This window comes from Fundulus heteroclitus, chromosome 5 (assembly GCF_011125445.2).
Source record: "Fundulus heteroclitus isolate FHET01 chromosome 5, MU-UCD_Fhet_4.1, whole genome shotgun sequence".
NCBI classification, from domain to species: Eukaryota; Metazoa; Chordata; class Actinopteri; order Cyprinodontiformes; family Fundulidae; genus Fundulus; species Fundulus heteroclitus.
In genome coordinates this window covers 27,347,233-27,372,741 of record NC_046365.1, presented here as the reverse complement: position 1 = coordinate 27,372,741, position 25,509 = coordinate 27,347,233, and the positions used below count along the sequence as shown (strand labels likewise).

General features: G+C 39.0%; 1 protein-coding gene across 1 annotated transcript in view; it reads right to left on the bottom strand.

Annotated features, from left to right (window-relative positions):
• The window catches only part of smc3 (structural maintenance of chromosomes 3), a 47,312-nt gene that overhangs the window by 12,120 nt on the left and 9,683 nt on the right, over positions 1-25,509 (bottom strand). The window contains exons 12-24 of the mRNA XM_036137331.1: positions 24,012-24,133; positions 23,538-23,751; positions 23,217-23,320; positions 22,040-22,139; positions 20,068-20,228; positions 17,506-17,647; positions 16,284-16,434; positions 15,967-16,119; positions 9,305-9,456; positions 6,660-6,818; positions 3,149-3,256; positions 2,863-2,971; positions 990-1,237 (exon numbers count right to left, since the gene is read on the bottom strand). Of these exons, the coding sequence (XP_035993224.1) occupies positions 990-1,237; positions 2,863-2,971; positions 3,149-3,256; positions 6,660-6,818; positions 9,305-9,456; positions 15,967-16,119; positions 16,284-16,434; positions 17,506-17,647; positions 20,068-20,228; positions 22,040-22,139; positions 23,217-23,320; positions 23,538-23,751; positions 24,012-24,133 (1,923 nt within the window). The remainder of the gene's footprint in view (positions 1-989; positions 1,238-2,862; positions 2,972-3,148; positions 3,257-6,659; positions 6,819-9,304; positions 9,457-15,966; positions 16,120-16,283; positions 16,435-17,505; positions 17,648-20,067; positions 20,229-22,039; positions 22,140-23,216; positions 23,321-23,537; positions 23,752-24,011; positions 24,134-25,509) is intronic.

Genomic DNA, 25,509 nt, shown 5'->3' with positions numbered 1-25,509 from the left:
AGGCTGGTGCAAAACTCCAATACAGGCTTCTAATTTCAACAATGGAGGGTTTTTCCCCGAGCAAAAGCTCCACACAGGCCAGATTTAGGGAGTGCTAATCGTTGTCACAGATTCCCCCACCTGAGATGTGGATCTCTGTGGCTCCCCCAGAATTACCTAAGGCCTCTTGGCAGCTTCTCTTAACTACTGCTCTCCTCTTGATGGAGATTTTAGAAAGATCCAGCTCTTTAGAGACCCATTATTCATGTGTGCACTGGGCTTTAAAATGATACAAAGCAGAAGTGAAAACAAGGAAACTGATCGAGGCTCAAGCTGACAAAACATCTAAGGAGAGAAAAACCTCAACCTGAAACTGAAAGCTGACTCTAAACAGCAGCCGATGACGCGTTTTCTCATTTAAACGATGAAATGAGCAACAGTCTGGACCTCACAGACTTTATCTTTTTAATCTATGATTTCAATCTCAAGTCTAAGTTTTTAACATCAATTCATCCCAATTGTCCTAAAAGAACATTAGTTTCATTGCAGCTTTATTTACATTTTTTTTTAACTTTGAGGATCTCCTTTATGAGCAAATAACGTTAGTAGAAGAGACAGAAACAAGGCGAAGTATAGCAGCGGTAACGTGCTGGTACACTGCAAAAAGAGAACTAAAAATAAGTAAAATTTTCTTGAAATTAGTGTATTTGTCCTTGATTTGAGCTGGTAAATAAGATTATTTGCCAATGGAATGAGTATTTTTACCCTTAAAATAAGATAATTAGACATCCTGCACTTGAAAAGAGGTGATGGAGATAAATTGTTCCTATTTTAAGTGCAAAAATCTTATTCCATTGGCAAATAAATCTTATTTACCTGCTCAAATCAAGGATAAATACTCTCATTTCAAGAAATTATTTTGTATTTTGAGTTCTATTTTTGCAGTGTAAGTGTAAGTGTGTGTGTGTGTGTGTGTGTGTGTGTGTGTGTGTGTGTGTGTGTGTGTGTACCTGCTTGAGCGTGAGGGTCTGGTACTTCTCAAAGGCCTCCTGGGGCAGGGAGCCCAGTTCTCTGATCTTCTTCATGCACTCCTCTTTCTTCTTCAGCAGCATGCCCTGCCTGTTGGTCATCTTCTCCAGCTCCTTGGTGTCGTGGTTGATGGCGTCGTTCTGCTCCTTCTCGATGTTCTTCCACCGCTCCATGCTCTTGATGTGCTCCTTGATCTCTGCCTCCGTCTTGTCGACGAGACCGTCCAGATCTGGGAAATGGAAAAATGGGACGACGCTCTGTTTAGGGAAGCGATACCGCTGGATGTCTGGACATAGACGTCGTTTGAAACTAGGGCTGAACGATTTTGGAAAATAATCTAATTGCAATTTTTTTTCTTAATATTGCGATTTAATGCGATTTTTTTTCCCCCAGTTTAAATTATCATGTCTTTTTAAACATATACAAAAAATAAATCAACTTGTTTCCTCGCCGTGTGGATTAGTTGCTAAAACACCCACAGCATCTAAACTCGGAGCAGAAATTATTGCGTTCTGCCTACGATATATTTCAACCAAAATTGCAATTTTGACTTTTCTCTGCATTAACCACAAGCAACAAAAATGGCCTCTAAATAAAGATGTTTGTAAACAAGGACTATTTAAAACAAGAACTTTTAATGTTTCTATTAATCAGAATATTATTCAAGAGAACAGCTTTTAGTTGATTTGGACATCAATCCTTGTTGGACTTAAAGTCCAACCAACAAGCAAGTCTATGTATTAAACTGATTGACCAGTACTTAATGCTATGTATGATTATATAAACTCTAAAACAAGTAATAAAATTAGATTATCTCACTGCTGCAACAGTCTTACCTTCCATGTAGAGGCAAACCCACTTTAAACATTTTACCAACACCTAATAGACGTGTCTAATTCCCTAATTGTTACATAGCCAAAAATTGCAGACTCTGCGATTTGGAAATTGCGTTATTTTAAAATTGCGATTATATTGAAAATGCGATTAATTGTTCAGCCCTATTTGAAACCATGTTTAGACCTATTGAACATTTTCCATTTAATATGTTACAACCTGATTGGGCCGTTGTAACCAACGTCCATCCTCTGACCAGCTCTCCTGTCTAGACTGAAACAAAGCAGCATTCCCACAGGATGATGCTGCCACCACCGTGTCTTACTTTAGGCATGCTGTGTTTAACGTGGTTAGTTTTCCTCGAATGTAGGCAAAAAGTAAAATTTAGGGTCTCGCCATCATTTGTGCCCTCAATATGGTGTCTGACAAACTACAGATTTGGCTTCATTCATGCGACACGCAGCCGGAGTATTTGGTCATTAAGGGGCTTCTGAAGGCACTGGATTTTATTTAGGGGGAACAGAGTACGGGAAACTGAATATAAATGCACTTTTTATTGTCATCGTCTGTAGTTGTAATAGCCGAGGCCTGTGAATACTTTTGCAAAGGCCAAATAAATTAAAGATCAGGAATAAACCAAATGCAATGAATGAGATTTATCAGCGTTTTTAATGAGAAGAGATTTTTGTTTGGAAAGTTAAAAAAACTAAACAAATCAAAGACAAAATTAGTCAAATTTGTGTCTTGATTTCAGTTTTGGCTCCAACGATGATTAAAATGGTTCCAAAAGTCAAGGACTAATTATGGTAAATAATTGTTCTTTGAATACCGACCAAAATAATTTTGGGATTACTTTCTCACAGCTGTAGAAGCGTTTTCTTTTAGAGAATAAAATAAGCTTAATGAAATACATTTTAAAACAATACTCTGTTTTTTTTTCATTCAGCTGGATAACACCACCAACAAAAATGATGACTAAGGCAGCGCGAGCGTACAAACGCGCTTTCTGACCACACCCACCGTCCGATCGAGCCAAAGTGTCTTTTACTCGCTTGTTGATGCCGTCCAGCTCAGACGTCGTCGCTGTGAGCACGGTGCCGCCCTCCGTCTCTCGCAGCTCATTCAGCTCCTGTGTTTACAGAGAAAAACAAAACATTCAGCAAGACTCCTCCGCTTTGGATGCCTAAAAATAATTCAAGAAATCCTACTTACAGCAGCCAAGACTTCAATATCTAATAAGGCTTTTATGCCGTTAATTAGATTTATCTTACAGTAAAAGGAAGCGTCTCTTTCAACACATGGTTACCTGCTCGACTTGGTCGAGCCGTTTCCGCAGGTTTTCATTGAGATACGTCTCCACTCTGGTCATGATGCCCTCCAGCTTGATCCTCTCGTTTAACAACTGCCTGTTGTCCTGTGAGGGACCAGAGATCAAAGCACATCCATTAGTCATAGAGGCTGCTGGTCCATTCAAAGCAAACAGTGGTGAAGTCTTTCCCCCTTCACTGCAAAAACACAACTAAAAATATGTTAAATGTTCTTAAAATTTGTGTATTTGTCCTTGATTTGAGCAGGTAAATAAGATGATTTGCCAATGGAATAAGAATTTTGCACTTAAAATAGGAACAATGCATCTCCATCTTCTTATTTCAAGTGTAGGATGTCTAATTATCTTATTTTAGGGGTCAAAATACTCATTCAGGGTTCCTACAGCATAAGGCAAGTTAAATTCAAGACTTTTTAAGACTTTTTAATGCCACTTGAAATAAAAAGTTAAGACCAACTTCACGATAAACAGGATAAACCTGGTTGCGACAACTTCACCCGAATGTTTATTTTAACATAAACCATTACTTTCTGGCCCAGTAGACATGTTTAAAATAATTAAAAAAAAAACATTCCATATAGGAAGAAAGCTAAAAAAACACAACTTACAGATATATTTTTAACAACTACTGAACTGAATTCACAAACTTTGTTTTGTTCTCTACTAAAACACAGCTATGGTCCGGTCGCAACAGTTTTTATTGGTTCTGCTATCGGGACGGAACCAATAATGGTTACATTGCGTTGTTCAGTAAATAAAAAAAAAAAAATATGATTGTGTCAATTATTTTACTGTTTGGTAAGGATTACAAAAATAAAATCCTATTTATGACCTGTCAACAATTTTAAGACCTAAGAAAGACTGATTTAAGACATTTTAATGCTAATTAAGGCCTTAGTTTTATATTACAGAATTCAATGCCTTTTAAGACTTTTTAAGGATCCGCGGGAACCCTGTCATTCCATTGGCAGATAATTTTATTTGCCCACTCAAATCAAGGATAAATACACTCATTTTAAGAACATTTTCCTCATTTCTAGTTCCGTTTTTGCAGTGCAGTGTCCCGCCCAGTAAAGCCAACTACACTGCAAGAACATTTGCGTCACAGGGAACTAGGCTCCCGCATCAACAGCCCATCCAACGTCCCCGATAAGCATTAAACCGGCGAGTGCCGCGATAAAAATAGTCCCTCTATACAAAACTGTGTGTTATATCACAGGGTAATAACATTTGGCAGCCGCAAACACGGCGATTCATGGTGAAAAAGGTTTCCTATTGAGAAGGTGGACTTGCTATTATGCAACGGTAAGAGGAGAGGAGCTGAGAGAGGTGAGAGCAGCAGGCAGCGTGATGGAGGGAGATCACAGCGGCGTCCCACACAGCTGCAGCGTCCCTCCGATCGGCTCGCCGCCGCCGCCGGAGGACAAAGGAGGAGAACAATACAACGGAGGCAGCAGATGTTCATTCTGAACCATGTGGAGTGCCGCTCTCCATTTCCTCTTTGACTTGTTTTTGCATTTTAAAGGGGCTTTTTGATTCCAGGGTCGGAAGCGTCTCTTTTTAATAAAAGACACACACAAAAAAAAGCAATGATTTAATTATGTCAAGTTTAGGATTTGTGATCTGTGGGCGAAACATCAGCAAACCAGTAAAGCTTTAACCCCGATCGATGTGTTCGGCTTGTTTCGCTGGTTTATTTCATGTTTTTATGTTGCATAAGTCATGAAACAGGTTCAAAAGCTAAAAGAGCTTTCCCTCTTCCCTTTGTCACTTTCATCCAGAGGTGGATAGTAACTAGTTACATTTACTTGAGTAATTTATGAGCAATATGTAATTTTAGGAGTAGTTATAATGCACTGTATGTTTTACTTCTGGTTGAGTAATATTATTAAAATATATTGATACTCTTAAGATTTCTGGCTACTCAACCCACCGTGAATAACTTTATTGGATAAAGAAGAAGATCATTGAGCTATTTGGAGGCTGAGAGAACACAGTAAACAGTAGAAACATAATTAATAAACGGTAAAGTATTGGTTTTATTGGCGTTGAAATAAATTCTGAAAAATGTATCTCCTATGTGATTTTATTTTCTAATAGTTATTTTTTTGTATATTTATTTTAGTCTTTAAAATACCAGAATTTGTACATAACTTTATATTTCTGTCTGTCCAATTGCATTAAATATTAAATAACTTTTTATGATGAAGTACTTGAGTAGCCTTCCTACCAAATACTTTTTTACTCTTCAGTAATGTCTTGGTTGGCTACTTTTTACTTTTCCTTGAGTAAAAGTATGTTGAAGTAGTGCTACTCTTCCTTGTGTACAGTTTCTCTCTACTCTACCTCTGCTTGCATCGTCTAAAACTGAATTATTCAACTTTAATCCTGCTTTGAGGTCGGTGACACTTTACGATGTCTGCAGCAATTCAGAGGGTCAGCGCTTTACTTTTCCATCTTCGTTGGGTTCAGTGAAAAAAAAAAAAAAACTTAAACCCAGTTCAAACCCCAGATCTGAGAGGGTCTGGATTAGAGGTCCCCGACCACCGGGCCACGTAGTTCAGCTATTCCCACGGTACTGATGAGCAGAGTAAGCGACTGCTGTTGTGGTTGTGTTACGTTTAAATGAAACCCGCTCCAACAAGAGATGCAACTGTTTTGTTTTTATGAAGCAAAATAAAACTAACATCACAAAAATCAATGAAACAGGCGCTTAAATTTAAAAATCAGATTTTTATCTGATGTGTGGCAAATGTTTCCCTATTTTTTTTTTTTTTGCAGACTTGGAAAGTGATAAAAATCCAATTCTGTACTTTTCAAAATGGAGTAAGAACCCTAAATTATTTTTCATGTTATGATTCAAGTATTAAATCGTAATAGAGGACAACTTTTACCAGCTTTTAACAGCACAGGTGACACCAAATGCAGTTTTAATTCCAAAAAAAGGTAAAAAAAAACAAAGCAACTGGACTTGTTTTCTGTAGTTGAAGACGTTTCGCTTCCTCTCCAGGAAGCTTTCTTAATTCAAAAAGTCTGGAGTAATGATGAGTAACAAGCTTTATACCATACCAAACAAAGGCCTGTAATGGCTTAGATAACATGCAAATTCAACAGAAACAGGTCCACCCCTTAATAATGGGCGGTCGTTAAAGACATTAAGCCAGCAGATTGAACCGAAACTGGTCCCCTCCTCTGTAACGAGGACTCGTTAGGGTCGTTATTGACTTGGCTTAAAGGAACAATGTTTTGATCACCCGAATGAGGGTGAAAGTTAAGGTGATGATTGGCCGGAATTAATTCTATAGCCGTGTTGTAAGTTTTTGAGAGTTGAAACCTAAGGCCTCCTCCTCTGTTTAAGGTTGGTCTTTCTCTCTTGACGTAGATGGCTTCCTTCACACCCCTTTCAAACCATCTGTCTTCTTTGTCCAAAATGTGAACATTTTGGTCCTCAAAAGAGTGTCCTAGAGCTACAAGTCCCGTTTCTCCTGACCTGCTGCAGCTGACGGATCTCGTCGTTGAGGTCGTCGACGCGCCTCTGGTCCTCCAGGCTGAGCTGAGAGAGGAGATCGGTGCCCAGCTCGGCCTTCAGCGACTCCCTGGTGGACTCCATGGCGTGGAGGCTGGCCTCCAAACTCTGGAGACTACGTTGCTGCAGAGAAAAAGAGCGAGACGATCAGCGACTTCTCCTCAACAGACCGAGCAGATGTTTCACGCAGTTTTACATTTCAAAATCCCCGACTTTCAGTCTCATATATCCTGGTAGATGGCTTAATATTTGCTCACATTGTTTAGGATTTAGTATCTGTATAAAAGCAGCCTGAGCCACAATCACCCAAGAGAGAGAAAGCTGTATTCCTTTACACTGCAAAAAGAGAACTAAAAATAAGTAACATTTTCTTGAAATTGATGTATTTTCCCTTGATTTGAGCAGGTAAATAAGATTATTTGCCAACAGAATTAGTATTTCTACCCCTGAAATAAGATAATTAGATATACTGCGCTTGAAATAAGATGATGGGGATGAATTGTTCTTATTTTAGGTGCAAAAATCTTATTCCATTGGCAAATAGTCTTATTTACCTGCTCAAATCAAGGGAAAATACATTCATTTCAAGAAAATGTTACTTAGTTTTAATTCTATTTTTGCAGTGTAGATGCACCTCAAACGCCCCGAAGCATAAAAATGTATTTTAAACTAATTAGAGACGAGTTGTTTTTCTCAACATCTTGGGTTTAACGAGTGCATGTGCTCGACTTTTCCTTGTTGAATGGCGATAAGATCTTAGGGCTTGTTTTGCAGCAACAGTAAAATCAGAAAAAGAAGATCTCGATGTTGGAAGTTTCATCACAGTTTAAAGATCTAATTATCTCAAGATGCTGCTTCGCCTAAAAGGCTAATTCATTTATTCCAACCCAGGACGGATGACGGCGATGATGGCAGCAGCTGGTTTAAGATGAAAACATCTGCCGTTCATTATTGTTCCTGCTTATTCTCCTGAGACGTGACAGCAACACCAAACAACGACACTCGGTGTAACGAGAACACATTTCTCTCCGCCATGTCACCCCGTCGGGCCGTAAAGATGACGAATTTACGGTTTTCACAACAAATTAAATCACATCAAAAACGAATCCCAGCAGCTACATCTGTTCTCAGTTTAAATAAATATTTTAGATATTTATGCACTCTGATTTCTACAGTCTGGGAAATGAACCGCAGAGAAGAGTCAACAAACACGTGGGGGTTTCAGAGTCAATTTACGTCTTTAATATTTCTCCTAACATGGAAAATGCTGAAAAGATGACTTTTTCTTATTATTGTAATTATTTATTTCATTATTGCAAAATTTATAATCAAGATTATTTTGATTTACACTAAGATTATTCATTACCTTTGATAAACCAGGTTTTTTTAAACAATGATTTAAAAAAATATTCTTTTTAAATGTGACAAAAATTAGATAAATAAAGTCGTTGGTCACAATCATAGCGACTAATGGCTTTCATCACCACTGCGGGGAAGACCCAACTCACTGGACGCGACAGCGACGTCAGCGCTTCAAACCGCGCTGTTGATTCGCTTGTTTCCCAGAAATTTATTGGTTATGAAATTTAAGGCGTTTTGATCAACAAGGATCAACAGTCAGAAGATTTAGCTGAAATTGACTGAAATCTTGCTTTTATGTTTACTCTACAAAAGAAAAATACCCCCGGGTTCATCCTATATTAGAGACAAGGAATCAGCATACACTGCAAAAACGGAACTAAAAAATTAGTAAAATTTTCTTAAAATTAGGTGTATTTGTCCTTGATTTAATCAGGTAAATAAGATGAGTTGCCAATGGAATAAGATTTTTGCCCTCAAAATAGGAACAAGTCATCTCAATCATCTTATTTCAAGTGCAGGATGTCTAATTATCTTATTTAAGGGGTCGAAACACTCATTCCATTGGCAGATATTCTTATTTACCTGCTCAAATCAAGGACAAATACACTAACGATAATCTTTAAGAACATTTTACTTATTTTTACATCCGTTTTTGCAGTGTAGAGAAAATCATAATTTTTAAGGGCGCACCTGACGGCTGATCCAGATAAATGACTGTAGCGCCATGTGACAGCGACAATTGTTTAACGTTGTTCAACTTCCTTGTTCAACTTTCGCCGTTCGCTTTGCTGGAGGAGGGCAGGCGACTGTCGCCTCATCGCACCAGCTCCAGGGTGTTTGTACCTGTAGTGTTTCCACACCACTGAAGTGGTTTTATATCTATTTTCTACCAACGGCTCGCTTTTTCTGGCTGTTATCCTGATGTCTTTAGCCGTGCTCAACTTTTCAGTCGCGCTCCTGAAGTGTTTATAACTCGCGCTGAAGGAAATTAGACCGGTTGGGGCTGAGGGAGCGAGGAGTCTACAGCATAGTGCCACGCAGGCAGCGGCACTGGATTCACAACAGGTAGCAGCGCGAGAGCCAACTAAGAAGGAGCAACTATCGATCATTATGTTTTTATGATCGTTGAAAACTCAAATTATAATCAAGATCAACATCATATTAATCGCCCAGCCCCGGTAGAAACCCTGAATAATGCAGTTAATTGTCTGCTTGGTGGTGAACAAATGTCAACGAAGACGGCCAACCTTGGGCATGAAGGTCTTCTCTGACTGCTGCCGCTTCTCCTTCAGCATCTTCATCTCTGACAGGATGCTGTCCCTGGAGGCCTTGAACTTCCTCTGCTGCGTCTCGATCTGCTGCATCTGGTTCATCAGCTGGTCGATCTCGTTGTTGATACGTGCCGCAAACCATTAAGGAGATGTACAACAAAGTCCTGCTGAGCGCCAACACATCTGAGACATTTCTGCAGCTACACAGTAGTCACTTTGTTCCAGGACGACAGTGTTCTTATTATTATTATTATTCAGCAGCACTCTCAGTTTTCAATGACAGAAAAGTTAATTTGTGATAGGGCTGAAGTAATTGCGATTTTTTATCTTAATATTGCAATTCCCCCCCCCCCCCCCAGTTTAATTTATCATGTCTTTTTAGACATATACAAACAACAAATCAACTTGTTTCTTCGCCGTGTGGATTAGTTTCTAAAAGACCCACAGCATCTAAACTCGCAGCAGTAATGATTGCGTTCTGCCTACAATATATTTTAACCAAAATTGCAATTTTCGCTTTTCTCTGCATTAACCACAAGCAACAAAAATGGCCTCTAAATAAAGATGTTTGTAAACAAGGACTATTTAAAACAAGAACTTTTAATGTTTCTATTAATCAGAAATAATATTATTCAAGAGAACAGCTTTTAATTAACTTGGACATCAATCCTCGTTGAACATAAAGTGCAGCCAACAATTAAGTCTATGTATTAAACTGATTGACCTGCTGTATGATTATATAAACCCTAAAACAAGTAATAAAGTTAGATTATCTCACTGCTGCAACTGTCTTCCCTTCCATGTGGAGCAAACCCACTTTAAACGTATTACTGACACCTAAAGGACGCGTCTGATTCACTAATTGTTACATAGCCAAAAATTGCAGACCTCTGTGATTTGAAAATTGCGTTTTTTTTTAAAAATCGCGATTATATTGAAAATGCGATTAATTGTTCAGCCCTAATTTGTGATAAAAAACAACAACATTCCAGCATCAGTGCCCGCTGCACACTGCTGGGAAGCAGCCATCCTTCATATCCACAGAGTTCCCAGTGGGAAGTTTTTTATAGATAAATCTCTACTGGGGCTGCGGACCGTTACGTGCGCTTGTGTGAGTAAACAGCCCCTACAGGGCGCTCCGTATTCTGCAGGTATTTAATAAAAATGTCCGGGTTTTTTTATACACGGCGCCAAAGTTTCATTGAATAACGAACAAAAGGACCTGAAATAATTAGAAGTGGCTACCCTGGCGCAGCCTAAGTCCATTTTAATGGACCAGGAGTTCAGTCGGTCAGTGGGACTCCTGAAGGAGGCGGCGACCTCTTTTTTCCTTTCCTTTTTCGATATTGTTGTATTTTATGAGCTCTCTGTTTTACAGCCTCCGGAAAGAGACTTTTAATCTCAATGACACATTTTATGCGGGAAACAATCAGCACAATAATATCGCATTGCTGTGTTTTTTTTCCCTCCTCACTAAAACGTGACGCTGCGTCCTTCGTATACGATTACATTTACAGCCATTAGTCGGTGAGAGAGCGTGTCGTGCAGACGCCGTTATTAGCAGGAGTCACAGGGCAGCCTGCAGGCTTTTTAACGCCACCCAGAGCGCTTAAATAATGCGAGCGGGCTCTGGGAGGAAGATGCTGTCGGCAGCGCGCCGCCCTCATTAGGCTGAATGAACAGGCAGGTTTATTGATCCTCTGGACCTCTTGTGGCGTAACGGCACTCAATGAACACTTAGGTCAATGAATCTGACGAAATGGGGAAAAAAAATAAAAGGATGGAGGTCCTTGACAGCAGACAACTAAGGCAGATTTAATACGTTTGTGGTATAGGACCATAAATAAAGATGACTATCAGGTTCCCCTTCAGGGTGCTTGCTCTTTTTCCAAATTAAAATTCCAGACTTTTTTAAAACTGATTTTTTTTTTCCCAAGACCTTAACTTTATGTACTTATATACTTGTGTGCCTACTGCCTACTTCATTTGGTTGAGATTGTACAAACCGTTTATTAGAAATGTTAATTTTTATAGGCTAGTATTCAATGAACACATGCATTATTCACAGTAAATTATGCTTTTACTGATGAAAACGTTTCAAAACATGAAAATCGCAAGTACATGAATTTCACATCAAACAAGCGTTTGATTCCATTAGGCTAATACAGTACGTGACCAGTTAGTAAAATTATAGTTTTATAGCCTACCTTCCTATTTCTTATTTCACAATGCCTTTGAGCATACTGTAAAATTCTACCATACATTTTTTTCCCCATACTTTATTAAGACTTTCACACAAAATTCAAGACTTTTCAAGGTCTGGAAAACAGTGTTTCAAAATTCCAGACTTATTAAAGACTTTCAAGACTTGCGCAAGCACCCTGCCCTTTACAAACAAAACCTCAACAGGGTTCCCTTATATGGGACGTTTTTTTTTTTTTTTACCAATCTGTATAATCTGATTGAATTTGACTTTGTAAAGTGCCTTGAGATGACATGTTTCATGAACTGGCGCTTTATGAATACATTTTAATCGAAACGTCACAAAGCAACATGACATGGAAACGTAAAGCGACGCTTCTGGCTCCGATGGGACGCTCCAGTTACGTGGAAATAGTGCGAGATGCATCGCCTCACACTGCTCTAGTGGGCAGCGGATGAGATGGGGAGGGAGGGGGGGGACAAGACGCTTTTTAAATAATTGATCCGCTCTCTGACTCACTGCAAGGAGGAAGCACAAGAACCTGCTTCTCCTGCTTACGTACGGACAGCAGATTTTTCCCCTGCTCCGCTTTACTGTGTGAGGCTTCGACAATTTTAAAAATCATACCAGCGGAGAAAGTCGTGCATGTTCGACCACAGCGCACAAGCACGTTCAAATCCCCTCTAATCCACTTGTTATGCCTACTTGTGCTGTCGTGAAGTGAGTCATGGCTCTGGCAGATATGACCCAATATACACTAATCCTTCATGACCTGCCTAAAGCCCTCCTCCTGCCAGCTCTGAGGCGGCTACAGCACCACGACGGCGTTTTTAATCCACGACCAAAATATAAGGCTCAGCCGTGTGAGAAAAGAGCCACAGTGTTCTCGGTTTTTTGTCTAACAGGCTTCCTGGTCATTAAAAAAGGCTTTTGTACGCTGCCTTCTATCACAGGAGGGAAAATATTTACCGGTACATGTCAGTCGGGATTTATTTCCGTGTTTGTAATGAGTTTTTTGCTCTCAACACATATTGAGCCCTCATTTCTCGACTAACTTCTCCAGCGTTGAGAAATGTACAAACTCACGATTTTAACTGGTTTGAACTGTTCTGGACTGAATGTACGAATTATAACTTCAATGATTTTTTTATTTTTTATTATTTATTTTTTTAGGAGGAATTGAGGGCAGAAGATTTTTATTTTTGAGGGTTTTCTTCAATCCGCACAGGGTCAAAACTTTTAATATAGTCCAATATATATTGATAAATGCGTAATAATACCAGAGCAAGTTTAAAAGCTTAATGTTAGCCTATTTATTTTACAAAACAGTTTTGTGTTTTAGGATGATTCCTATGTTGAAACACCCACAAAAGCTACAGATTCCTGGTTTTTAAAAGCTAAGAGTGGTTGAAGCGGCAGTGTCCCGCCCAATAAAGCCAACTACACTGCAAAAACGGATCTAAAAATAAGTAAAATGTTCTTAAAGTTAGTCTATTTATTCTTGATTTGGGCAGGTAAATAAGATTATCTGCCAATGGAGTGAGTATTTTGACCCCTAAAATAAGATAATTAGACTTCCTGCACTTGAAATAAGATGATGGAGATGAGTTGTTCCTGTTTTAAGTGCAAAAATCTTATTCCATTGGCAAATCATCATATTTACCTGCTCAAATCAAGGATAAATACACTCATTTTAAGAACATTTTACTTATTTCTAGTTCCGTTTTTGCAGTGCAGTGTCCCGCCCAGTAAAGCCAACTACACTGCAAAAACGGATCTAACAATATGTAAAATGTTCTTAAAGTTGGTGTATTTGTCCTTGATTTGAGCCAGTAAATAATATTATCTGCCAATGGAATGAGTATCTTTACCCGTAAAATAAGATAATTAGACATCCTACACTTGAAATAAGATGATGGAGACGAGTTGTTCCTATTTTAAGGGCAAAACTCTTATTCCATTGGTAAATCATCTTATTTAAGGAGAAATACACTAAGTTTAAGAACATTTTACTAATTTTTAGTTCCGTTTTTGCAGTGTATAACATAAACAAGGACTCATAGGATGCCGGCTAAGACTGAAGCACCTGCTAAACACGGACACCTTGAAGATGGAGCAAAATATGCCGCTGCTCTTCATGGTGGAGCTTCATGGTGAGACGGGACAAACTGGGCCATCTGGCCACAATGACAAGAACTATGCTCGGATGAGTCCAGATGAGGCAATTAAATCTATTAACACTAACAATCATCAAGCACAGTGGCCTCATGCCGACGGCCTGTTTTGCAAGCGGTGGAGCTGATGTGTTGCGCGACATGGATGGGATAATGAAGGAGGGCCACCTCCTAATACTTCCTCTCAGATTACCAGACGGAGCCAAGTAATTGGATGTTGCAAGATGTAAATGATGCCAGAAACAGCTCAAACCTGGTTTCAAAATCAAAGAAATTGACTAAAATCAACCATTTATAAGCTCAAAACTCAGGTTTGTGGGAGAAAACCCCAACAATTTAAGGGAACTTATGTACTCGTGTAAGCAGAAAGTCAAATATCCTCCCAGAATTATGCCAAAAAAAAAAAAAACGTGTGGATGGCTTAAAACAAAAAGGTAATAACTTATTTTTACAAATACGTTTACATTTGAGCCTGTATGTGTAATTTTGGCCCTGTGTGAATTAGAGAAAATCCAAAGTAAATTCAAACAGGTGCAACCAGTTTTTGCTCCTAATAATCACTGAAGTAAATGTGTTGTTTTCAAAAAGACCAAAACCACTGACGTTCTTGCTCGTGACAGGTACTTGAAGCCGTGTCGTTGTGTTTTCCCAGCAGAGTCTTGCGATAAATGTGTGTTGAAACTAAAACGTAGAGGAACCTGCCGGTTTTAGCCAGAGAAACAAAAGCCCAGCAGTTTGAGTGTGATTATTTTCAGCGGCTCTGTTCCTGCGTCACATCGGTGGATGGAAATTACAGAGGCATTAGACGCTGGAAAAGACCTTTTTTTTTTTACACTTAATCCAGAAGTAGGAAAGTATGTGCTGATAATATATTGTAGGGGTAATATTTGTCCTTTCTATTGGTAAATGGTGGAGGTGGACAGGAAATTTTATTATGCTTCAATAAATCAGGGTGAAAGATTCTCCAGTAAAGCCAAAAACAAACTTTGATTTCATTTGGGGGAAATGAGCTATTTATGAATGTGCTTAAACGGGTCAAAATGAGGCCGGAACTGTTTCTTCAGCCTTACAGAAAGCAGATGATTCACTTTTTTTTAGACCAACGTGTTCCTGGAACCGACGGACACATGAAAAACAAACTGTGTATCAACGATTTTAAATGTCAGACAGCCTCAGTTTGGTTTCATCATAGACACTAAATAACAAAAACATTGGGGCTGATCTCAGTCACTCTTTTCCTGGGATTCCTGCGTGAGTCATTTTTACTACGATCAATAAATCTGTGTGTGGGGAATATTATCCGCGTGTCCAAGTGATCATTTGCTACAGATTTCTTTTAAAAAAAAACAGTGTGACTCATTTTCCAGTAAACTGGTCCAGTTCTTGGCCAACTGAGGGAATGCATGAGATGTTTTTGAACTACTGTCAATAGAAACTCAAACAGATTGAATTTATAGTAATCCCATAAAAAAAAAAGTCTAAACTTTTCTTCTTTTCACTCTTTAAATCTCCCTGTTGTGAATTAGGGCTGAACAATTAATCGTATTTTCAATATAATCGCGATTTAAAAAAACGCAATTTCCAAATCGCAGAGCTCTGCAATTTTTGGCTATGTAACAATTAGTGAATCAGACGCGTCCTTTAGGTGTTAGTAATATGTTTAAAGTGGGTTTGCTCCACATGGAAGGGAAGAGGGTTGCAGCAGTGAGATAATCCAACTTTTTTCTTGTTTTAGAGTTTATATAAATCATACATAGCATTAAGTACAGGTCAATCAGTTTAATACATAGACTTAATTGTTGGTTTCACTTTATGTTCAACAAGGATTGATGTCCAAATCAACTAAAAGCTGTTCTCTTGAATAATATTCAGATTTATAAAAACATTAAAAGTTATTGTTTTAAATAGTCCTTGTTTACAAACGTCTTTATTTAGAGGCCATTTTTGTTGCTTGTGGTTAATGCAGCGAAAAGTCAAAATTGCAATTTTGGTTAAAATATATTGTAGGTAGAAGGCAATCATTTCTGCTGCGAGTTGAGATGCTGTGGGTCTTTTGGCAACTAATCCGAACGGCGAGGAAACAAAATGATTTGTTGTTTTGTATACATTTAAAAAGACATGATAAATTAAACTGGGGGAAAAGAATCGCATTAAATGGCAATATTAAGATAAAAAAAAAAAAAAAATCGCAATTAGATTATTTTCCAAAATCGTTCAGCCCTAGTGTGAATCCTCAGAATGTGTTTTAGTTTAAAGGATATGTTCGATGTTCCTCCGCAGGTTTTCGTTGAGCTTGGCCTCCAGCTCAGCCAGCTCCTCCTCAGCCTTCCTCATGTCTTTCTGGAGCTCCAGGCGAGACTTCCTTGTGTCATAGTAGCCTCCTGTCAGCGCTCCTCTGTGGCTCACCTGGTCCCCTAGAAAAACAAAAATACAACATATCAGGATATAATATTCTCCTCTGGGTCCACCATTCAAAATTGCACAATAACGCCTTTATGCAACATCTTCCGCAGCAGAACAGCAGCACATGTGATAAGAGCTTCAGCGTTACAAAACCTTATAGAGAAGGTTGGCCTACCCTCCAGAGTTATACAATCCATGGTGAAAGCTCGGGCCAGCTGGGTGGAAACCTCCATGCTACGACAGATCAGCGTCTTTCCAAAAACGTGCTTGAAGGCCTTGTCAAAGTTCGCACTGTAACGCAGCTTGCTGATCATGGGGATGGCGTCCTTGAAACAAAGACAAAGTTGAGAGAAACGTGACTGAAAGCAGGAGACCCTCACATTCTGAGCAAATTATTGTATTATAAACCCGGCAATCCCCCCCAGACAGGCTGAGTGTCTGTTTATTTCAAATTAGGGTTGGGCGATATATCGAATATGCTCCATGTATTTTAAGTTTTCCTCCGCTCGATTGTTAAAGTGACTCTATTGCGCCCATCGAGTGTAAATTTTCACGGCAAGATTGAGCCGTTGTATTTAATTCACCGAGTGTTTAGTTTCTCCCACATGCTGTGAACGCATCACTTGAAATCCTTTGGATTTCACAGGAAGGATGTCGAACAAAATGCGGTAATTTGCAAAACATGCCGTAAAACCGTTGCCACAAAAGGTAAGCTTTTGTTTTTGGGATTGTCACATTTTTTATTATACAAATTTGTATGTCTTATTCACAAGAGAGAACCTTTCTATTTCAGGTTTATTTTGTGTCAGATTTTTCCTTAGTGTTCCTTAAGGTCCAGTGTTGATCACGAAAGAGCTTTAATGTGGCAATATTGTAATTTGTGAAAAGCTTCTATGTGCAGCTGTGGTTGAAAAAATGGCTAAAATAAAACATTTTAAATAAATTTTTAGTTTGCAATCACCTTTTCAAACAAAAACAATTACATGTTAATTTGAGATATACCAATGCAACTCTAGGCACTATGTGGCTAAAAAACATTTGTTTTACAAGGTTATTTGAACATATCGTGATATATATTATATATATATATATATATATATATATATATATATATATATATATATATATATATATATATATATATATATATATATATATATATATATATATATATATAAATAAAACAAAGATATCGGGATATTAGATTTTCTTCATATCGCCCACCCCTAGTTCAAATGCCTCGATGTTTGAGAGCAACATTAAGCGGTGCACCCCTCCTTCGAGATCCAAGACGCTGCGCTCTCCGTGCTGCACCCCCCCCAAACAACCCCCCACCACACCTGCCGGCAGGATTACGTCATTTCCTGGGGGAAACCCTGATGATGCGAGGCTCTTACGTTTGTTTCTGGGTAGGCGGTGTCTCTGACGTCCAGCTTGCTGAGGGGAAGGAACGTCACTTCTCCGGGTAAGTTCATTTTGTTGAACTCCATCAGGATCTTTGTGCTCACCTCGTCTGTTTCCACGATGTGATAAAACAGCCTGGAAGTCGGGATGATAAAGTTATTAAAACTCAGGGCCACATTACACATACCAGTCCAAAACAGGTCAAACGTCGAATTTTCACCTTATAAATGATCTAAAAAGACACTTTCTAGTACAAAATGTCACAAATTTATAGTTATCGTAATATCAAGGAAAGCAATGTGTTTGCTAATTATTTAGGCGCCCTGCATTCAGGCTCTCTGTGCCCCGGTGCCATGTTTGGTGACATTTGTTGTTTAATGCAACATAAAAAGGTTTGAAAAGGTAAAGAGGTGGAAAAGTTGACCGGATACTACAGCTGAGTTGTTTCATTACCAAAACATCACAAGTCGGTCCTAAAGCAGAAAGACATTATAAAGGTTTTTCTTCTGTATAAATCGTGAGTTATATCATTATCAGAATATTTACAAATATTATCGCAAGTCACAACTGTTCCTAATATTGTGCAACCCTACATTCTAGAGATTAAGACAAAATACATTGTAAACATTAGTTTATTAAATAAGGAGGAAGCACATTAAAACATTACTCCACATTACTCCAGACTTTTTGAATTGAGAAAGCTTCCTGGAGAGGAGGCGAAACGTCTTCAACTATGAAAAACAAGACCAGTTGTTTTGTTTTTTTTTACTTTTTTTGGGATGACCATGGATGACTGAGAATCTTCACCACCACTGGTATTAAAATACCTTCGGTTGTTTAGTACTAAACAGAATCTGACATTTTTACAGGCGACTACATCTGGAAAATAGTCTAAACCATTTCCTACTGCCTCAGAAATGATAACAATGACACAAAGTTTAAGCTCAGAAGAACACGTTTATTACCCAGAACCACCCTAGGGTAGCTCTGTGTAGGCCAGACCACGGGAGGTTTATCATAAACAGATCATTTGATTTGTAGAAACAGCACTAAGGGAGAGCTCTTGTGTCCTGGAGAGGCGGCATGGTTCCGGGTTCGAATCCCGCAGACTAAGCAAGAACCCTTAGCCAAAGAACGCTGTGGCATATTTTTCATCAACACATAAATGCCTTTTTTTCTTTTCCTCACAAATGCGCCACATTCGGTAGTGATATAAGATTTACTGGCACCGTTACAACAAAAGGGGGGAACTTGTCCAAAACCCTACATTTCTTCCTGATGGCCACTGATTCTTAAGTCCTTCCCTTTAATCCGTCCTGTGAATGAACACGACGGCGCCTCTACAGCTGGGCCGTGGCTGGCATCGCTGCGTTTAAGTTACTCAATGCGTTTAAGCTACGCTAAGAGCGTTAACTAACAAAGGACTGAGTATATTAGGCAACACACGAGTAAGCGGCAAACACAATTAACAGACTCTGCTTCTGTGCTGCATTTGTTGGCGGTTTTACTGACGTTATGTGAACTAATTTGAGTTTTTTTTTTATTTTTTTTTTTTACTTCTGCTGAGTATTTTTAACATCTGCTACCCAGTTAACGTCCTTTGAGTCGCACTGCAGTAACTATGAATCCCTTAGATCAGGGGTGTCAAATATACGCCCGCCGAACAATGTAGTCCAGCCCGGTGACTAAATGCATTATCATTACTCAAAAATAAATAAATAAATAAATAAAAATCTTTCTTTTTTTTTTCCTAGTGTCCTGTCTGGCAATGTGGCAATAAGAATTGTTGTCTTAATGCCAAAAAGAGCTCATCAGATTTGACTTTCACAAGTGGAGCAGTACGGCTTTTGCCATAGTGCTCTGCTTGATTTATGAATGTGAATAGTTTTGATTTTATGATTCATGCGGGGAATATCTCAAATGATATGGACACTACAATGGGAAAGTAGGAGAGGAAAGGAAGAACAAGAAAAAAGAAAAGGTGAAAGAGTAGATAAAAGGAAGAGAATGATAAAACAATTATTGAAAAAAACATGTACTTCGTTTAATTGAAAATCGGCAGTTCCTATATTGTCCACAAGGGGCGCTGTGTTTTAATTAGCAGATTAAGCTTCAGGTGTGGAAAAATTTAAATCATTTCTTAATTTTTATCTGTTTGATGTATTTTGTCATGCAGGGCAGTGTTTTTAAGTTCCAAAAAATATGAATAAATGTTTTTCAACATTGCACAACCACTGTGATCAGTTCTTATGCATAATGCACTTAAGTAAATGTTTAACTGAGTAAATTATTGAAATTGCACATACTTTTCTTAAAAACGGTTATTTATAATATATTGTGTAAAAATGAAATTAATTTAATATAAAAATCAACAAAAAGTCCACTTTTATTAGTTCTATTTAATCTTGCAACGAGTTTACTCGTGTGGCCCTCTTGAGATCAGATTAAGCTGTATGCGGCCCCTCAACCAAAATAAGTTTGACACCCCTGCCTTAGATGAACATTTTATGGTTTCAGATTAAAAAAGAAGAGGGAAATAAAAAACAATTTCTCACCTAGTCCCTGCAGTCACTTCCACGCAGGTGTAAAAAGCTGGCTCACACTCAAAATTATTCATGACGATACCATGATAACCGTTGATGACATGCTGGTTAATCCCCTTCCTCCTAAAATGCTCCAGAACTTTGTTAATGCTGTCGATGCCGTTCAGAATGGCCTGCAGGAGGAAGAAGAGCAACAATCAGACGCACGTGAAGGCTTTCGCGACGAGATCCATTTTATAATCAAGACCTTTTCAGACAATTTTCCATGTTTCAAAGCAAGCAAACCCTACTTACAAATTTTCCCCCCCCCAGATTTTCAGCTTTTAAAAATGAAAAGGGAGGGGGAAAGAAAGCTAGGAAACAATGAAATCTTTCTGCACGGCTTCAATTTTCCATATTTATCCTGGGTTGAACGATTTTGTAAAATAATCTAATTGCGATTTCTTTTCTTAATAGTGCAATTTAATACGATTTTTTTTCCTAGTTTAACTTATCATGTCTTTTTAGACATATACAAACAACAAATCAATTTGTTTCCTTGCCGTGCGGATTAGTTGCTAAAATACCCGCAGCATCTAAACTCGGAGCAGAAATGATTGCGTTCTGCCTACAATATATTTCAACCAAAATTTTGACTTTTTTCTGCATTAACCACAAGCAACAAAAATGCCCTCTAAATAAAGATGTTTGTAAACAAGGACTATTTTAAACATGAACTTTTAATGTTTTTATAAATCAGAATATTATTCAAGAGAACAGCTTCTAATTAACTTGGACATCAATCCTTGTTGAACATAAAGTGCAACCAACAATTAAGTCTATGTATTAAACTGATTGACCTGTACGTAATGCTATGTATGATTATATAAACTCTAAAACAAGAAAAAGTTAGATTATCTCACTGCTGCAACTGTCTTCCCTTCCATGTGGAGGTAAACCCACTTTAAACATTTTACCGACACCTAAAGGACGTGTCTAATTCCCTAATTGTTACATAGCCAAAAAAATGCTGAGCTCTGCGATTTGGAAATTGCGTGTTTTAAAATCGCGATTATATTGAAAATGCGATTAATTGTTCAGCCCTAATTTTAATATCCTTAAAAGAAAAAAATATATTGACAGAGTAAACATGGCAAAAACATTTTGTGTTTGCTTTTGTATGTTGCAGAGAGCTGCACAAAACACGTCGGCATTACGTTCAATAACATTCGGGACATAAACGCATAATAAAGACCCCCGGAGCGAGAAAGGCCACGATGAAAACAGGGAAGTCAGTTCAACTGAGTGGAAGACTAAAAGACATCTCTATTCACCGTAGATCTAAAAGGCGAGAGCAGAGGATAGATAAGGAGGAGTCCATGAAGCGCAGGACGCCGACTGAATCACAAGCGACCAATGAGAGGGGGAGAAACGAACGCGTGACATTTGTCCGTGAAGCTCCAGGCGGCCTCCTTTCATCCCGGCAGACATTATTCTGAGGTGATATTTGATTGATGTGTGTGCCCAGAAGAAATGACTGGATGAGACAGAGACGAGTGAGTCATATGTAAATTTAGCCTGCCGTCATAAGGAGCGAGCGCTGAGGCAAGATGAACGATTTGATTTGATATACCTACCCCGACAAGCGGGTGAGTCACAACGTGAATTCACCGCTTTCAGGTGGGCTCGCTTGGACACCGACGCACCCAACCTTAGAAAGGATCAACGCTCGCCAATTTCCTCTCTCGCAGTTTTCCAGAGAATAAGCGAAACTTTAATTGATCTACAGCGTGACAACAACAAAAAAAAAAAAAACGGGTCGCCTGCGAGTCTAAGTGGTTGAATGGAGAGATTAGCAGGTCGTCACAATTTTCTCGACATTTCCAGCCACGTGAAAACGACTTTCTCTTCGCCTCGCTCTCCAGACGGGACGTTTTTTTTTCGGCTGTCCTGGTCTCGTGTTATGCAAGTGAGTGATCGCGACGTCATGCGGAGTGACACGCACCTTGCCTGTGGCCGCTCTGAGGAGCTGCTGCTTCTTCTCCAGGTCCTCTCGCTTGGCTGCCAGGGCCTGTTGCTCCGCGTTCTCCTCACGCCACAGGTAGCTGGACGGACACAGACAGCCGCACACTGTTACACTTATGTCACCAGAAATATGCAGGCCCGACTGCGGCACTGATACTCGGAGGCAAAAACGTTCAGTGAGGGGAAAAAAAACAAAAAAAAGCTTATTTCTTTATCCATGTGCAACAACGTCCTTTTTCAAAGCTGCCCGATAGTTTACATTTAAATTCACGATTTCCTTTTTAACAAGTCGTGTTTTATGGGGTTTTTGTTTATTAATTTATTAGTTTGTAAATGAATTTAACACATTTTTGAAGCAAAAACAATTCATTACTTTACTTTTTCCTCTGCGGACAAAGGCCATGGACCAAGGTTAACTTTGTGCTAGATTTTTTTTTAAAAAAAGTTCAAAAACATATTTTATTAATTTCAAAACTATTTCACAGGCTGTGCACGTTATTTTGTAGACTCAGTTGATCTTGGTTTTCCAAAACAAGCGTTTTTGAGTGCTTTACAACAACGTTCACAGTGAACCAGAGACCGTATTGGCTGCTGCAGCTTCCTGGGCTCAGATTTGATGAGAACCAGTCGGCGTGGAAGAGAGATTTGTCGGAAGCACGGCGGAAAACACTTTTCAAAAAATCTGCTCTCATTCAAAGGCACGTTTTTGGAGTACAATAATGTATTTTGTAAAATATGTCTGCACATGATTCCCTGGAACTACGTTTAAATATATTAAAACATGCTAAAGTTAGCATAGCACTTCGGCAAGCTTCTAAATAACCCTTTAATAAACTTTAAAGCTGCAAAGTTTTCAAACAGAAAACAAGGCGTTGATTTTAACTTTAATGTAGTATCCAATTAACCCTTGTTCTTGACTAGAGGCTTTTCTTAATTGCCTTGGATCAACTTAGAGCCAAAGATAGCTGCATTGGGACACCCTTTAAAGAAGCATTTTGGTCTAAAACTGCTTGGATTGGCCAGCTGAAGCTTAGAAAACCGCAAACTAAAACAGATGCTGTCAGAATATTATGACACACCAATAGGAAAACTACAGTAACAACTTTGTACGATACGAGTTAAAGGCAGAGAAAGACGGAAAAGGTGAAGATTCTTACTTTCTTTCACTCTGGAGTTCATCTTTCTTGTTCTTCACCTCGTAATACTTTTTGTCCAGCTCCTCAACTCGGGTCTTGACCTCATTTAAATCTTGATCGAGTTTCTGAAGAGACAAAATAAACGAGGTTCAGACAAACCCCCCCCTTTAAAGAGCTCAGATGAAAGAAATAGCATTTGTCCTCAATACGGTATAAACAGATTTAAAGGTTTAGCTCTTCCAGACAAGGGAAATTATTATGGGACACCACAGAAACAAGATGTCCTTAACAGGAAGCTTACAGGAGGAGCTACATTGTTTTTTTAGTTTTCAGCAGCCTTACGTTGTACTGCTCGAGGTTCTTCTCCTTATTCATCTCCGTGTCCTCCAGGTCTTTATGGATGGCTGCAATCTGCCTCTTTTTGTCATTTATGGCTTGGTCCAGGGACTTTAACTCCTTCTTGATCCACTTGTCCCTCTCCTCCTTGGAGGTAAACTGACTGCCTCGGCCCTGCTTGGCATACAAGTCAGTCCTCTCCTGGGTGGCTTGAGCCAGTCTGGAAAGGAAGACAAGATCACAAAGGAAACAAATGTCAGCATTCGGTTTAAGCAATAGCTCACATCGCTCATTTAACCTCAAAAGGTGTCGGTTGGTTTAATTTTGACAGAAACGGCTGTGATTCGTTTGCCATTCGTTTGTCTCGTCCTTCTAGGATTTTGAAGAATAGACCTGCAACCAAATTGCTTACAGCGTGCGCCGACTTACTCATCGAGTCACGCCTGGCCATCGGCTGCGGAGCTGTGAGTCATTACCTACCTAGAGATGCCCCGCTCCTCCTTCTCCTTCACCATGTTGAATTTGGGTTCAGTCTCCTGGAGCTCCTTTTGTTTCTCCTCGATCTTCTCCAGCAGCTTCTGACGCTCCTTCAGCAGGCGTTTCTGACAGAACAAAGCGTTTCATGCAGGTCAAACTTGTGCTAGTAGAGGGCCTTTGCATAGATGACAGTTTTTCCCCCCTCATCTGGTCAAAATATTGTAGGGATGATCGAACAAAGACCAAAACCTATTGAGGCTTTTTATTTTGCCCCACTTTAGTGTTGTGCCCGCCGTAGCCAGATGGACTCGATCCAACCACCAGCCAGCCAGCGTGAAGCTCACAATTCAAGGACTGAGCCAACAAACCCTTTATCTATGATCACCATCCTTATACTCGCGCTACACCGCCGCGCCACAAAAGGCCATATGGAGCGTGATCTGTGCCAACTCTGCATGCAAAGGTTCCTGCCAAAAGCCGATGTATAGTGGACCTGACGGTGATTCTGCTGATTACTCATTTCGCTTCTCAGCTCGTCCCTAAAGGGATGCTCACAACGTGTTTTTCCTGCAGGGTGTTCGAAAAAATAGACCGTAAAACATTATCATAGGATTGTTGCTAATAAATAAATAAATAAATAAGATAAGCAAAGACTTGTATGTTATTTTATCAAAAGGTCGATAAGCTTTGATATTAGCACATGAGATAATCTGTGAGGAGAAGAAGAATAAAGTGCCTCTTTTGGGCTTTGAAACATTTGGAGAGCGATGGAGGAGGTCAGAGCACTGCAAAAAGGGAACTAAAAGCAAGAAAAATTTTATTGAAATTAGTATATTTTTCCTCGATTTGAGCAGCTAAATAAAACTATTTGCTAATGGGATGAGTATTTTTACCCCTAAAATAAGATACTTAGATATCCTGCACTTGAAATACGATGGAGATGAATTGTTCTTATTTTAAGTGCAAAAATCTTATTCCATTGGCAAATAATCTTGTTTACTTGCTCAAATCAAGGAAAAATACAAGAATTTCAAGAAAATATTACTTATTTGAGTTCCCTTTTTGCAGTGAGAGAAGGGTGTGTGTGTGTATGTGTGTGTGTTTCCATAAAAATGAATAATAATTGACTTTCAACAGGATTCCTACACAAGTTCCATGTCTAAACTTTATGTTTCTGCAGTTCTCAGCCATTCGTTGTCCAGTTTTTAAAAAATTTAGGTGACAATTCATAGAAGAAATTTCCGCCCGTCAGCCTTTGAAAACAGACCCAGCACAAAACGAGCTAGCAAAGGAATGGATGGAAGAACAAAAGGAGGGAAAGATACATAGATGATGATGGGGAAGGAAAGAGGATGGATTAGAAAAGACGGCTGGGCTGAGAGAGGACAATTAATAAAAGAATCGTTGGATGGATGATGATGGTTAAACTAAATTATTGGATGGAGTACTCCAAGGAAGGGTTGAAGAACGAATGAATCTTTTAAATAAAGCTTAGAAATTC